General features: G+C 39.6%; 1 protein-coding gene across 12 annotated transcripts in view; it reads left to right on the forward strand.

Annotated features, from left to right (window-relative positions):
* TENM2 (teneurin transmembrane protein 2) overlaps window positions 1-16,778 on the forward strand; it is a 2,592,228-nt gene that overhangs the window by 2,239,954 nt on the left and 335,496 nt on the right. For all 12 annotated transcript variants that reach the window (XM_056575104.1, XM_056575105.1, XM_056575107.1 and 9 more), the window contains one exon: window positions 12,100-12,308. In XM_056575104.1, coding sequence (XP_056431079.1) covers window positions 12,100-12,308 — 209 coding nt within the window. The remainder of the gene's footprint in view (window positions 1-12,099; window positions 12,309-16,778) is intronic.

Genomic DNA, 16,778 nt, shown 5'->3' on the forward strand with positions numbered 1-16,778 from the left:
TTAAAAAAAGTGTTAATAAAGGTCATTTAACCCCTTCCCTAATAAAAGTTTGAATCACCCCCCTTTTCCCATAAAAAAATATAACAGTGTAGATAAAAATAAACATATTTGGTATCGCCGCGTGCGTAAATGTCCGAACTATAAAAATATATTGTTAATTAAACCGCACGGTCAATGGCGTACACGTAAAAAAATTCCAAAGTCCAAAAAAGCGAATTTTGGTCACTTTTTATATCATTAAAAAATGAATAAAAAGTGATCAAGAAGTCCGATCAAAACAAAAATCCTACAGATATAAACTTCAGATCACGGCGCAAAAAATTAGTCCTCATACCGCCCTGTAAATGGAAAAATAAAAAAGTTATAGGGGTCAGAAGATGACATTTTTAAACGTATACATTTTCGTGCATGTATATGATTTTTTCCAGAAGTACGACAAAATCAAACCTATATAAGTAGGGTATCATTTTAACCGTATCGACCTACAGAATAATGATAAGGTGTCATTTTTACCGAAATATGCACTGCGTAGAAACGGATGCCCCCAAAATTTACAAAATGGTGTTTTTTCTTCGATTTTGTTGCACAATGATTTTTTTTCCATTTCGCCATGAATTTTTGGGTAAATTGACTAATATCACTGCAAAGTAGAATTGGTGATGCAAAAAATAAGCCATAATATGGATTTTTAGGTGGAAAATTGAAAGGGTTATGATTTTTAAAATGTAAGGAGGAAAAAACGAAAGTGCAAAAACGGAAAAACCCTGAATCCTTAAGGGGTTGATAACTTCTCCAAGTACTAATTGGCAAAATGTGTTTCAGCTGAGGAGAGAATATTGGGTTTCCACATTAAATAAAGGTGCACAAAGCTTGAATTTGGACAAACTTGTTCTTTTCAAGGAAGATTGCTTAGTATAAAAAAAACCTCATAAGATGTGTTGTGAGTGCATTAAGTCGGGAAAAGATTACAAAAGCATTGCTAAAGACCTTGATGTACATCATTTCACATTTAGACAAGCTGGCTACAAATGGGTGCAGTAGTGTCTAATCTTAGCCAGTGATTAGCTAAGCAGGCATGTCCTGGTCTAAACTCATGTCTGGAAGCAGGCATTAGACAGTGAGAGGAGGACTGGAAACAGAACAAAGAGTAGCTGCAGTGGGACCTGTGGAGGACTGGCAGTAGGTATACCTTTTTTCCTATTTTGTAAAGCCCCAGCACTACAAAAAATGAATGCTGGAATACCCCTTTCAAATCATTCTAATAGCACAAAAGGCAATCCTGAAATAGGTGAGAAAAACCCAAGTGTAATATCAAAAGACCTACAGAAGTATCTACAGTCTGCATCCCAGTTGTAAAGTCTCTACAGTCTGCATCTTATGTAAATTTGGGAAAGGAGAATCATGGTTTAGGGAAGTTTTTCTGCCACAAGGCCTGGTTGCCTTGTAATCACTGAGGGAACTAAGAGCTAAAGGTATACTAAAATATTTTTCAGGAAAATGTCAGGCCAGCAGTCCCTGAGAACAAGCTGAAGAGATTTTGGGTGATGCAACAAGACAGTAACCCAAAGATGACGAGTAAATCAACTAAGTAATGGTTAGGAAAGAAGACAATTGAAATTTTATAGTCAGAATATTTACCCTAACTCTTTTGAGATACTGTGGAAGTATCTGAAAAGGGATCTTGGAAATATTGATGAAACACATTTTCAGAACAACATGGTGAAAAATTCCTCCGCAAGGATGTACAAATCTTATTTCACTTACAGGAAACATTTTATGGAGGTGATTCTTAAGGGGATCAAATTCAAGAGTTAAAGGAGTTATCCAGGAATAGAAAAACAGAGCTACTTTCTTTTAAAAACCGCTCCCCATCTGTCTGTAGGTTGGGCGTGGTTCTGCAGCTCAATTCCATTGAAATGAATGGAGCAAAATTGTAAAACCACCCGACGTGGAGACAGACGTGGAAATGTTTTTGAAAGAAATTAGCTGTGTTTTTCTATTCCTGGATAACCACTTTTAATACAGGTTATTAAATTCAAGAGTTCGCTTATTCATTCACCTTGCATCGTGGGGGGGGGGGGGGGGGGGTTGCACAATGTAATGGTGACTTAGAGAACAATCAAACCACATTTTATTGTAAGCAATGCAGAAAAACTGAAATTGTTCATCTACTTTTCTCTTTCTTGCTTCTGTGTGTGTATTTCTTAACTAAAATATTAACATGAATGAATGGTCCCAAACACTTATTGTCTAATGTGTATGCTAGTCATCAGATGTCTTCTCTAGACTTCTCTGTATAAGGGCCTGAACATAATGGCCTCTTTCTCTTCGAGTAGTAACATATACAGTGGAATAAATAAAAACCTGCTGCCAGTATAATATAGTTGGGTATATCCTTGGCTAAAGTCCTGCAGGGACGCATGGGAACGGAGTTCATGCACTGCTTCCAGGAACAGTGTTCCTATTAGCAGGAGTTCTGCAGGGCCAGCCCTTGAGTTCCCATACTTGACTCCTAGGTATATCCACTTAACTATGTAAAAGAAATACTTCCTTTATGCTCCCTGTCAATTGGAATTGAGTCTCATATGGTATAAGGAGATGTCAGCAGTATGTGGTATCTGCTGCACATAAATAGAAAATGCAAAGTCACTAGTGACTTCTCTGACGATATCTTCCTAAAGTTCCTATGAAATTTCAGCATGTTCTTGAGAGCTTTAGGAAATTGAGGGGAAATAGATGTTCCTGAGATGAAGCTACATCAAGCAGTAAATATACAAAATACCCTAATAAGAAAAAGAAGCAGTAAAGTCCAATTGTTTAATGTGTATTGTTATATTCATAACCTTTTTATAGATGTTGTGGCAAACTTGAACTTACATGGGAAAGAAATAGCTTTCTCCAAATGATTGATGCACTCTTTCCTAGGTCTCCAATAGACATACAAGGATAATTGGTAACTGTTTGGTCAGAGCTCAGAAAATAGAGAAGCGTGCGGTCACGAACTCTTAAAGATTAAATCCCCATAATGTTCTGTATATAAGAATATAGGACAGTGACTTCCCTAGTGAGATTATAAGCTAAAGCCAGATTTCACAGCGCTCTTCTCTAGTACCTTATTCTGGACATGGTTTAATAGAAGAGTGACTGCTAAATTCATGTAAGCTTTTGAATGAAGTTTGCAGTGTATATTTCCAGCACTGTGAAATGAGCTTCACATCAAGCCTTTCAGCCCATTCCTCTTATCAAGTATCTCTTGCTTTCACAGATTTTAGTTTAAGATGAGTTTTTAATAGAAAAAATATATAAAATGTATTAGAGTATGAAGCTATAAAATAGGACAAACAGATCTGTGAAAATCTGATTCACAGCAAAGTTCATATTTCCACACTCACTCATCCTTGTTAATATATTTAATATCCTTTTTACGTTATAGTGGAATGAAAGAGCACTAGGTGCTTTACTGAATTGTCTGTCATTTGTTCATTGAAACACAATTCTTAACTCAAAACAAACTGGGGGTTGTTGAAATTTGGGAAATTGATTTAGTCCAAAGTGGTTAGTCCGGGAGGATTTTTTTTTATACTTGGCTGTTGGTATATTCAACATGCAAAATGAGCTATGCTCGCCTTCCCAGATACCCTGTCTCCGTCATTCTGACCTTTCCCAGTCCCCACTGGTCACTAGTGTTGCTCACGAATATTCGCAATTCGAATATTATTCGCGAATATCGCATATTCGCGAATTCGCGAATTTCGCGAATATAGCACTATATATTCGTAATTACGAATATTAGTTTTTTTTTTCACAGTACACATCACAGTGATCATCCCTCTCTGCTTCCAGCTTGTGTGGTGTAAAGAAGGCTCTAATACTACTGTGCGAGACTGGCGTGCGAAAATTCGCATATGCTAATTTTCGCATATGCGAATTTTCACGTATGCTAATTTTGTATACGCTATTATTCACATATGATAATTTTCGCATATGCGAAAATAAAACGAAAATATAACGAATATGCGAATATTCGCGAATATATGACGAATATTCGTCCATATATTCGCGAATATTCGCGAATTCGAATATGGCCTATGCCGCTCAACACTACTGGTCACCACTGCTTCCTTCTTTTTGTGATACATCATTCCCGCAGGAACTGCCAGCTCAACTAAACCCTGAATGAGGTGGGATACCACTATGGCTGACACACTGTCAGCTCTGGAAATCTTTAGAGCATCGACTGAAAACTATGGGGGCTGTAGATCCAGACAGACACGGACAGCATAGGGCTCCTGTTTAGTGAGAGTGTCCTGGCTACTGTGACTTCAATGTTTCCCACACAAGGAACATATTTCACACACATCACACATCTGACTCAGGTTGCGTACTCATAGACCTCATAGAACACATACCCCGCAAACCACATGCATGCGTAATCACACACAGTGTCTGGCATGGAACTTATTAAATCTCATCCTCTTATTACACAGCATCTGCACCCTTTTCCATTTCTAATAATTAAAGGGTTCATCAGGGTGGAAAACAAAACATTGCAAAATATTAAACATGGTTAGGAGGGGAGTAGATATAGATAAGGGTAGGGGTATGGTTAACTTGTTAAAATAACAAAGCAAACAATGCTTGCCTGTTTAATTCCTAATCACTCCTGCACTCCTGTGGTTTGTTGTGTGGTTACATGGCAGGAGCAGTAACAACAGGCACTGGCACATAATCGCTGCCACCATGTAAATGCTCTATAAAAAAAAGAGAGCAGGGCTCCTCATAGGGCAGTATTGTTTAGCACCACAGTTGTGCAAGAATGGTGAGATAAAAGGCCACCAAAGGCAGTCTTGCTCACATTGTTCTGTTGTGCATAATGACACAACAGCAGTAAACGCATTCAAGTGGATGTTTGATGGTGCAGCTTCCCGTTGTCAGCAGCAGGAACTTCTGGATGATGTCTAATGCAAGTACTTGGAAGTGAAGAAAACAATCCGGTTACAACTGCCCAATCGACCAGTCAAGAAACTTTATGCAACAATTTTTATTAGCCACAACATCTTACTCAAATGTATAGTCATACAAACAAATAAAATGGCAGGCGTTTAAATGTACAAAAAACTGCACCAAAAACTCACAAGCTCTGCCCCCCTGGGGGGGGGGGGGGGGGGGGAGTTATGTAACATCACAGGTAAAACATAAGAAATGCATACTTTATATCATATAAAATCATTATATGAAAGTAAATGGTATAAACATATAGTAAACGATAAAACACACTGTTGGTGTGCTTGAAATTGTAAAATTAATAAATTAGTTTGGAGCCCAGGGCAGTGTGAGTGAGCAGGAAGCCGTTTCCTGCACTGCGCATGCGCGAGATGGAAAAAATACTAGTAATGACAGCCGTGTATAGAGACAGCCGGAGCATGCTCTTGAGGAACAAGAGTGTGAAGCTTGGAGGAGATTGTAGCAGAAGGAGGTTCTCAGCGCTTCAATGATGATGAGGGGAATGTTACCCAGAGATCCCACGACTCAATACTCCAACATATGTATGGAATTAATCAAGGATGCCTTTGAAAAGGGGATTCTTACTTAAAAGGAATTAATCTCTGTCTTTCGTCTAAAAACAGCTATCTTTTACCATCTCCCCAAAATATACAAATGCGTCACTACTCCTCCTGGACGTCCCTTAATAGCTGTGATTAATTCCATTTCCAGTAACGTGTCTCAGTACGTTGATGTTATTTGACAGAAATATGTGATCACGCTGGATTCCTATCTAAAAGAGACACCTGGCCTGATAGAGACTGTCAGCAATTTTGTATGGGAACCCAAATTTATATGGGCCACACTGGACGTATCGTCCCTTTATTCTAATATACCGCATGATAAGGGCATTTGTGTGATTCGATCCACACTGGAAAGAGATCCCGCCATGCCTACGGCTCAGAAGGAGTTTGTATGTAATTGGATTCAATATATTCTATATCACAACTACTTCTCCTTTGGACAACAGATATACCTGCAAACCCAGGGCACATATACTTCAAGAAAGTAGACTGTAATAGTTTTTTTTCCTGTGACAGCAGCCATTTCAAGAAGTGGAAATTAAACATCCCATATAGACAATGTTACTGTCTTCGCAGAAACTGTACAAAAGTGTATAACTACAAAGAACAAAGGGGAATAGTCAAGGAAAGACTTGCAGAGAAGGGATATACATCAAGAATTATACACGCAGCATACAAGCGAGCATTGAGGGGCCCTATTGTGCGTCACACAAGAATGTTCAGGATATTTTAACCCCTTAAAGGGGTACTCCGCCTCTGGCATCTTATCCCCTATCCAAAGGATAGGGGATAAGATGTCAGATCGCCGAGGTCCCGCTGCTGGGGACCCCGGGGATCGCCGTTGCGGCACCCCGCCATCATTACTGCACAGAGCGAGTTCGCTCTGTGCGTAATGACGGGCGATACAGGGGCCGGAGCAGCATGACGTCATGGATCCGCCCCTCATGACATCACGGCCCGTCCCCTTAATGCAAGTCTATGGCAGGGGGCTTGACGACCGCCACGCCCCCTTCCCATAGACTTGTATTGACGGGGGCGGTAACGATGCTCCGGCCCCTGTATTGCCCGTCATTACGTGCAGAGCGATCTCGCTCTGCGCAGTAATGATAGCGGGGTGCTGCAGCAGTGATCCCCGGGGTCCCCTGCAGCGGGACCCCGGCGAGATGTCTAGGGGTGGAGTACCCCTTTAAGGACCAGGGGGTTTTACGTTTTTGCACTTTCATCTTTTCCTCCTTACCTTTAAAAAATCATAACCCTTTCAATTTTGCACCTGAAAATCCATATGATGGCTTCTTTTTTGCGCCATCAATTCTACTTTGTAATGACATCAGTAATTTTACCCAAAAATCTATGGCGAAACGGAAAAAGAAATCATTGTGAGCCAAAATTGAAAAAAAAAAAAATTTTGTAAATTTTGGGGGCTTCTGTTTCCACGCAGTAAATTTTCCAGTAAAAATGACACCTTCTCTTTATTATGTAGGTCCATACGATTAAAATGATACCCTACTTATATCGGTTTGATTTTGGCATACTTCTGAAAAAAATCATAACTACATGCAGGAAAATTTATACATTTAAAATTGTCATCTTCTGACCACTATAACTTTTTTATGTTACCGCGTACGGGTCGGTATGATGGCTCATTTTTTGCGCCGTGATCTGAAGTTTATAGCGGTACCCTATTTTTTGTATTGATAAGACTTGTTAATCACTTTTTATTCATTTTTTCATGATATAAAAAGTGACCAAAAATACACTATTTTGGACTTTGGAATTTTTTTGCGCGTACGCCATTGACCGTGCGGTTTAGTTAACAATATATTTTTATAATTTGGACATTTCCGAACACGGTGATACCACATATGTTTATTTTTATTTACAGTTTTTTTTTATGGGAAAATGGGAAAAGGGGGGGGGGAGATTCAAACTTTTAATAGGGGAGGGGTTAAATGATCTTTATTCACTTTTTTTTCACTTTTTTTTGCAGTGTTATAGCTCCCATAGGGACCTATAGCACTGCACACACTGATCTTTTACATTGATCACTGGTTTCACATAGGAAACTAGTGATGAATGATTCTGCCGCTTGACTGCTCATGCCTGGATCTCAGGCACTGAGCAGTCATTCGGTGATCGGACGGTGAGGAGGCAAGGTAGGAGACCCTCCTCGTGTCTAACAGCTGTTCAGGACGCCGCGATTTCGCCGCGGCGATCCTGAACAGCTCCCTGAGCTAACCTGCATAGTTTCACTTTCACTTCAGACGCAGCGTTCAACGTTGAATGCCGCGTCTAAAGGGTTAAAAGGAACCAATCATCAGATTTTACCCTATATAACGCTTGGTAAAGTGTTATATAGGGTAAAATCTTTATTTTCACCATTCCCGGGGGATGCTCCTGCCCCCAGGGATGGTGAAGATATGAAGTTATAAACTAGTCACAGCTGCCGCCGTAAGTAGTCACCTGGGCGGGGAGCTCTTCTCATCTACTCCCGTTCTTCGGCTGGGAGCGACGCCCCCTCCGCTTGATTGATGGGGCGCGTCATCGTTCCGCTCACTGAACAGATGGAGCAGAGTGATGACGCGGCCCGTCAATCAAGCGGAGGGGGCGTCGCTGCCGGCCGAAGAATGGGAGTAGATGAGAAGAGCTCCCCGCCCAGGTGACTACTTACGGCGGCGGCGGTGACTAGTTTATAACTTCATATCTTCACCATCCCTGGGGGGCAGGAGCATCCCCCGGGAATGGTGAAAATAAAGATTTTACCCTATATAAAGCTTTACCAAGCGTTATAGAGGGTAAAATCTGATGATTGGTTCCCTTTAATAGCGCGCGGCACCGCGATCACTATTAGCCACGGGTTCCGGCCGTTGTTAGAGGCCGGGCCCGACCTGCTATGACGCGGGGCCACGTCGGGGCCCCGCGTTATAGAAAGGGAAAGGACTCAGGACGTACCGGTACGTCCTTGGTCCTTAATGGGTTAAACAAACATTGGAAAATCCTATTACAGGATCCCATGTTGTAAAACAACAATCGTGCCACACCGAAAATCGCATACAGAAAGGCCCAGACCCTGAAAAATTTAATAACTCCTAGCCGTTTAAAGGACATAATCACCAACCAATCAGAAACCAATAAACTCACGCCAGGCACCTACAGATGTTACAAAACTACGTGCAAGCTCTGCACTAATATAATTTACCCTGACAACCCATGAACATATACCAGAAGATATGCATTACAAATTTTGGGGGGCTTTTTCTCCTTTTACCCCTTATGAAAAGGTAAAGTTGGGGTCTACACCAGCATGTTAGTGTAAAAAAAATTATTATTTTACACTAACATGCTGGTGTTGCCTGGTGTTGCCCCATACTTTTCATTTTCACAAGCGGTAAGAGGAAAAAAAGACCCCTCAAATTTGTAATGCAATTTCTCCTGAGTACGAAACTACCCCATATGTGGGTGTAAAGTGATCTGCGGGCGCACAACATGGCTCGGAATTGAGAGCGCATCATGTACATTTGAGGTCTAAATTTGTGATTTGCACAGGGGTGGCTGATATTACAGTTGTTCTGACATAAACACAAAACAATAAATACCCACATGTGACCCCATTTTGGAAACTACACCCCTCACGGAATGTAACAAGGGGTATAGTGAGCTTTAAATCCCCACAGGTGTTTGACGAATTTTCATTAAAGTTGGATGTGAAAAAAAAATTCATTTTCACAAGGGAGATTATCGAAATAGCCCACCAAAATTTGTAGCCTCATTTCTTCTGAGTAACAACATAGCCCATATGTGGATATAAAGTGCTCTGTGGGCGAACTACAGTGCTCAGAAGAGAAGGAGCGCCATTGGGCTTTTGGAGAGAGAATATGTCTGAAATTGAAGGCCATGTGTGTTTACAAAGCCCCCATAGTGCCAGAACAGTGGACCCCTCCCACATGTGACCCCATTTTAGAAACTACACCCCTAACGTAATGTAATAAGGGGTACAGTGAGCATTTACATCCCACAGGTGTCTGACAGATTTTTGGAACAGTGGTCCGTGAAAATTAAAATTAAAATTTTTCATTTGTACAGCCCACTGTTCCAAAAATCTGTCAAACGCCAGTGGGGTGTAAATGCTCACTGCACCTTATTAAATTCTGTGAGGGGTGTAGTTTCCAAAAATGGGGTCACATGTGGTGGGGGGTCCAATGTTCTGGCACCACAGGGGACTTTGTAAATGCACATGGCCCTCGACTTCTATTGCAACCAAATTCTCTCTCCAAAAGATCAATGGCACTCCTTCTCTTCTGAGCATTGTAGTTCCCCCGCAAAGCACTTTATATCCACATGTGGGGTATTTCCCCAAGAGATGAGGTTGCAAATTTTGGGGGGCATTTTTTCCTATTACCCCTTGTGAAAAGGAAAAATTTGGGGCAAAACCAGCAATTTAGTGAAAACTAAATTCAATTCATTTACACATCCAAATTTAACAAAAAGTCGTCAAACACCTGTGGGGTGTTACGGCTCACTGTACCCCTTGTAACGTTCCTTGAAGGATGTAGTTTCCAAAATGGTATGCCATGTTGTTTTTTTTTTTGTTTTGCTGTTCTGGCACCATAGGGTGTCATGTCCCCGAAAAGACATTTCAGAAAAACTCACTTACCAAAATCCCATTGTCGCTCCTTCCCTTCTGAGCCCGCCGAACCCTTTACATACACATGTGAGGTATTTCCTTACTTGAGAGAAATTGAGTTACAAATTTTGTGGGGCTTTTTCTCCTTTTACCCCTCTTGTAAAATTTCAAAACCTGGGTCTACAAGAACATGCAAGTGTAAAAAAAATAAGATTTTGAATTTTCTCCTTCACTTTGCTGCTATTCCTGTGAAACACCTGTTAATCTTTCAAGGGCCTACATACTGTGAAAGGACAGCCATAAGTAATCACCGGCTAGTGTTTAACTAAAATACGTTTATGTGAGCGTTCAGTAGCGCATTTTCTGCCCTTATAAGTGCATACCACATACATACATCTAAGTAGTGTACTATTTTGTACCTGTTAATCTGTCAAGGGCCTAGATACTGTGAAAGGACAGTCAAAAGTAAACGTCTGCTGCTGTTCTAGACAAATACTGTTTTAACCCCTTAACAACTAGTGTTGTTAGCGAATATTCGCAATGCAAATATTTATGTGAATTTGCGAATATTGCAAATATAGCGCTATATGTTCGCAATTACGAATATTCACATTTTTTTTCACAGTACACATCACAGTGATCATCCCTCTCTACTTCCAGCCACCTCCAGGCTGTGTCACTCATCCAAAATATGGTTTACTGATGCTTCAGCCAGCTCCAGTCTGTGTCATTCAGCAACTAAATGGTTTAGTGAGGCTGCTGGGCCTAGGACTTTACCTATATATGTTTATGGTAGCACTAGGTACCATACATTAGATATTGTGATGCCCTATTGTCTCCTCATCTGCCACCAACTTTGCTGATACTATATGGTCTCCTCATGCTTCAGTCAACTCCAGACTGTGTCATTCAGCCACTATATGGTCTTCTCATGCTTCAGCCACCTCCAGGCTGTGTCATTCAGCCAATACATGGTTTACTGATGCTTCTGGCCCTGGGCCTAAACATTTTTATGGTAGCACTAGCTACCATAAATCTTCTATTTCAATTTTAAAATTAATCTTTTAATCTTAAGGGAGTGTGAAGCCCTAGTGTCTACTCATGCTGCTACCAGCTCCAGGCTGTTTCATTGAGCAACTATATGGTCCTCATGTTGCCAACACCTCCACGCTGTGTCATTGAGCCACTATATGGTCCCCTCATGCTTCATCCACATCCAAGCTGTGTCATTCAGCCACTATATGGTCTCCTCATGCTGCCAACACCTCCATGCTGTGTCATTCAGCCACTACATGGTCTCCTCATACTGATGCCACCTCCAAACTCTGTCATTGTGCCGCTCTGTGGCAGTGATTCTAAAAGCGATGCCTGTAATCTGCACATCATACTGAATGACAGTATTATTTCACTAACCCAGCACACTCCATATGCGTGTTAGAACAAAGCAAAGTGTTCTACACCCCTATTGAGGCTCTCTGTAGTCCAGAAATAGCCATTTTTAATATAGATTCACCGCAAATAAATTTGTGTCGAACCAAATTTTTAAGAAAAATTTAGCGAATCGGCCGAATCGAATTTTTCAAAAGTTGTAGAGACAGTGATACAATATTGGAGATATGGATACACTATTCTATATGATTAGCTGCTTGGGAACTTTGATGTGTTTAGTAAAGGTTGATTTTCATATATCTTTTTCAACTACAATTTTATGGGAATAGAACCATTCAACATTCCCCTTCAGAGGTAATAAGTCAAGATGAAAGTCAAGGTAATGCATTTCAAAAATCCTTGAGGACTTCCTGCCTAGAAATAATGTACGATGCTCTCTGTAATGCAGATTGTACTGTCCCTTTTATCATACAGTCCAAATTGAAAAATAAAAAAAATTAAAATGATTGTTTTGTCTTCCAGGTCCTTGGACTAATACAAGAAACAGCAGCATAGACAATGGAGAAGTGGAAATTGGCCGTCGGATCACCCAAGAAGTACCAGCGGGGGTGTTTTGGCGATCACATATCCATGTTACCCAGCCACAGTTTCTAAAATTCAACATATCCTTAGGAAAAGATGCCTTGTTTGGAGTTTACATACGAAGGGGTTTGCCTCCATCACATGCTCAGGTATGAATCACAAAAGACTGTATTTTGTGTTAATCCATGGAATATTAGTATGGCAAAACTATTGTGGATGCAATTGCTACTGTCAAATTTCTTAGGGTAAGAAGTTTAAAAACAGTACTACAAATCCAGAAGCCTCAACCAAAAGAAAGGAACATTCAGTAGTAGAAACAAACAAGATAATTATAGTTCTTATCCTATTAAGAATAATGTAAAATCAGCACAAAATAGTCAGAGAGATCTAACTACATCCAATGTAATGTTAGCATTATAAGCCTTTCCATCTGTGAGTAAGACCAACTTAATGCAAGTGCTTTACCACATTATGCAGAAAAGTTTTTTTGCAAAACATTTTGTGGGAAAGGTTCTACTGATTTCACTGGAAAGATTCTAAACTCCTCCAGGTATGATCACATATACCTAACCCAGTACAGATATCCAGTCACAGTGACAGTTTCTGATTTTAGATTACAGTTCCTGGGTCTCTGTAGTTTTTACTGTACACTACTCAAGCATTGGGGTTGCTTAAATAGGTGGCAGATGCCCCATTAGCGTGCCCTTAACTGTGGTGCACACCAGTTTTACAGCATAAAAGGTGCATCTGATAACGCTCATTAAGGAACTAACACGTGTAGCGCTACTTTAGACTCTAAATACACGTTAATAGTCACCAATATATAAGGGACATAATAAAAAATTGAGAGTTTAATCTGGCTATTTAGCAGAGTGTGATTGAGCTGCAGTGAATTGTAGAGGTTATGTCATTATCAGGACCCCTGATACTGAGAGTGGTACATACAAAAATTGAGATCATAGAGACTGTGTTTTTAATCACCTTATTACTCACTCACCCTATATTATTGTTTGGGGTATAATAAAAGTTATGTTTTACTTTGACACATGATATGAGAAGGATCCATTAACCATTACAGGGTTACTTGCTGTACCATTGTAGCACCTTCACATGTGTCAGAGGGCTCAAATTGTTGTTGGTAGTTGAGGGGAGGATCCTCCAAATCTTCTGAGCTGTGATTTCAGCCATGTTCCCTATCAAGTTGTATATTTTTTGGAAGAAAAGAACAAAACAAAAGAAAAACAACTCATTTGAAATGGTAAAACCAAACCTTATAAGGTCCTTATATATATATTGGTCTCCTAGTTTAGTATACATTACACTATCTTAGCTTTATAAATCAGTATAAAAACATATTTTGCTGTGTTGTATCAACATATAATGAGAATTGAAAACTTTAAGCTGGCTATACACTATAGATTTTGGAAAGTAAAAAGGCAGCCGAAGGCAAATATCTGTGAAACAGTTGATCTGCTGTGTTGAAGTCTTATGGTCCTGGGCTGCAGGTGGAAAGTAGTTCATGCTTAACTACAGTTCTGCATCCCATCAATCAGCAATTTGTTGTTTTGACCAAAGTGATTACCTTCACAGACCAACCATGAACTGGCAAAAAAAAAAAAAAAACATTTATCCTGAATGTATGGAATGGCAAGTTTAGTTACAGATTATACTTAGCATTTAAGATTCTAAAATATAGTAATTGTATTAGAATCAATCTATCTATGTGTGTGTGTCCTTCATTATTTATAAACTAAATATAGTGTATAACAAAATGAAAAGATAACACCAGCACTGAATAGATCCTATACAAGCTGCCTAGATACAACAGGTGGATCTCTACCAAAGACTACCAAAAATTGAGCTGTAGACAATATATAGAAATGTGTATCGGCGCTGTAAATTATTACTGTAAATAGTAATAGAGGCTCACTTACTAAAATCCTGATGGGGAGTGTACTCAGAATCTCTTCCCAGAGGGAAGTTCTTGTCTCCACTTAAAAATCCTGCAAAGCTGTAAGTCTGCATCCTTGATAGTATGGAGCTTGTCCTGTTGTACTTGCTTTTTGTGCTTGGAGTAGTTTTCAGAAGTCCGTGGTTTCAGTCAGCCTATTAGCCGGGAGATCTGCCCCGGCCGGTGGCGTCTCACCGGCTTGCTGTACTGTTGGTGGATTATGGAGTGCTGTGACCAAGCGCTGCGAGTGACGTAACTACTACAGGGAGAGCGCAAGAACAAAAAGCATCTAACGCGTTTCGGAAAGTAACGCTTTCCTTCATCAGAGATGGATTATCCTCTGGATTATCCATCTCTGATGAAATAAAGTGTTACTTTCCGCGGACTTACAGCTTTGCGGGATTTTTAAGTGGAGACAAGAACTTCCCTCTGGGCAGAGATTCTGAGTACACTCCCCATCAGGATTTTAGTAAGTGAGCCTCTATTACTATTTGCAGTTTTTATTATTAGAGCACCGATACACATTTATATATATTGTATAAACTAAATATACTCTGAGATGTTTGGTGTTTACTACACTATATGCCGTGTTTGATGCTGTGTGAATATAAATGGAGACTGGTATATAAATGGAGCCTTTTTGAGTATTCTGGTGTTGGTGTTGAATTGGTCACCTGAGAAATCTGAGTTTTTATTATTACTATTATTATTATTTATTCATTAATATATATATATATATATATATATATATATATATATATATATATATATATATAAATATATTTATATATATGCAAATGTTAGTATTATTGTGCTTGTTTGGTAACCTATAGGACGTAACCTATATATCCAGTCAATATTGATGTGTATGGACAGCTGTTTGTTGTGGGTGACAGCTCCATTTGTCAGTGAAGGGCAGAAATGTGCACTTGGAATCCTTACTGCGTGCTAATACGAGGGAGATCCATCTCAGCAGGATGAAGAGACAAGGATGGCATCCTGTTGCCTGTGTGTACTCTAATTACATTTAATTTGCCAATCACTAAAGCTCTCACACAAAAGACTCCACTGTGTCTTTTCATATCAATAGGAAACACCTTCAGATCTCTCAGGAGGACCTTCTCACCTCCTTCACTGTCTGAGCTAATCTCTTTCATCTGGGATGTTCTATTATTGCTGTCCATATCAGCTGACAATTTTTGCACCATGTGTTTAAATAACTGACACTGTCGCTGGGATAAAAGATATTTTGCTACAATCCAGATGCTTCACCAGCTGAGCCAGTAGGCTACCAGCTCCCTGCACAGTCCCTCAGGCGATGCCTTCTCACTTAAGCTGATAGAATACTGTCCTCATATCCATAGTAGAGGCTAAATGCTAAGCTGCAGAACAGAGATGACACAGCCATCTATATCCCACTATTGTGACTTCTAAAGTACGGCAGCATGTGTCCTGTCAAGATGCTATGACATCAACAGACTCAGTGTATTACTTATGTTTGATGTTCTCTGTTAAATATTATTTGTAAGAATAATATTAGTTCTTACTTTTGGGTACTCTATCGTATTTCGCTTGTAAAAAGTCTCTCATTTGAATGTTTTTTGCCGTCCCTACCTGGTACTGCTCATTTCCAGTTTTTAATTATTTTTTGCCCACCCTAGTTTCTCTGAAGTTAATGAACGTGGAATGTTATCTTGAGCCGTGTTTGTTTCATTTACTGTGTGAGACACTTGATGTAAACACATGGTCTGAATCGAATCAACCACTGAGGCATCAAAAATGTTGTTTTTACTCATCCTGAATATGGGATTTTGTGTGTTTTTATTAACGTCTTTGCTAATTTGCAACTTTGTAGCGTTACCTGGGTGGCATCATGGGATTTTAACTATTTGCTTTATGCTGTTGTTTTGTTTATGTTTGCTGACCGTTTCAATTAGTTGACTTTTATTAAGAATGCAGAATGTAATAGAATTACCATTCAAATTAATTCAGTGAAGATCTTTACAAAAAAGGCTGTTTACTAGTAAATACTTACATAGTCATAGAAATGTATATGATATAACATATATTCATGGCCGTAATGCCAATAATTTTGTCCAGCCCATATTTGGAGTTTGGTGTGACATTATGTCCAATTTGCTTTTCTTCCTCCCTTTTTGGTTTAGCTCCAATACACACAAAGTAAATAAACATGTGTATAGCAAAACATTTCTGTGAGCAATCCTTTTCTGTGAGAAATACTTAATTTTCTTGAAAAATTTCAGGGGTGCCAACATTTACGGCCATGACTGTATACAATTTACAAAGAGCTGCTGACTGATTTTGCAGACAACACCTAAAGGATAAATCTGAAATTATACTAAATAAATGCGACCATAATGATATTGTGGTGTACATATGACTTTCTTGAGAAGAGTGCAATATCACTTCTGGTGCTTACTTATAAATAAGAGGCCCCACTGCTGTCTATCAATGCACTCCCATCAACATGATGATACTACACAAACAAAAAGCATTTTGCTTCATTTAGCTTATGTATAGCAACTATTTAACCCTTTGGGGACCAAGCCCATTTCGACCCTAGGGACCAGAGCACTTTAAGCATTAATAACTCTGGGATGCTTGTACTTATGAATTTGATTCAGAGATTCTTTTTTGTGACATATTC

This window comes from Hyla sarda, chromosome 4, assembly GCF_029499605.1.
Source record: "Hyla sarda isolate aHylSar1 chromosome 4, aHylSar1.hap1, whole genome shotgun sequence".
NCBI classification, from domain to species: Eukaryota; Metazoa; Chordata; class Amphibia; order Anura; family Hylidae; genus Hyla; species Hyla sarda.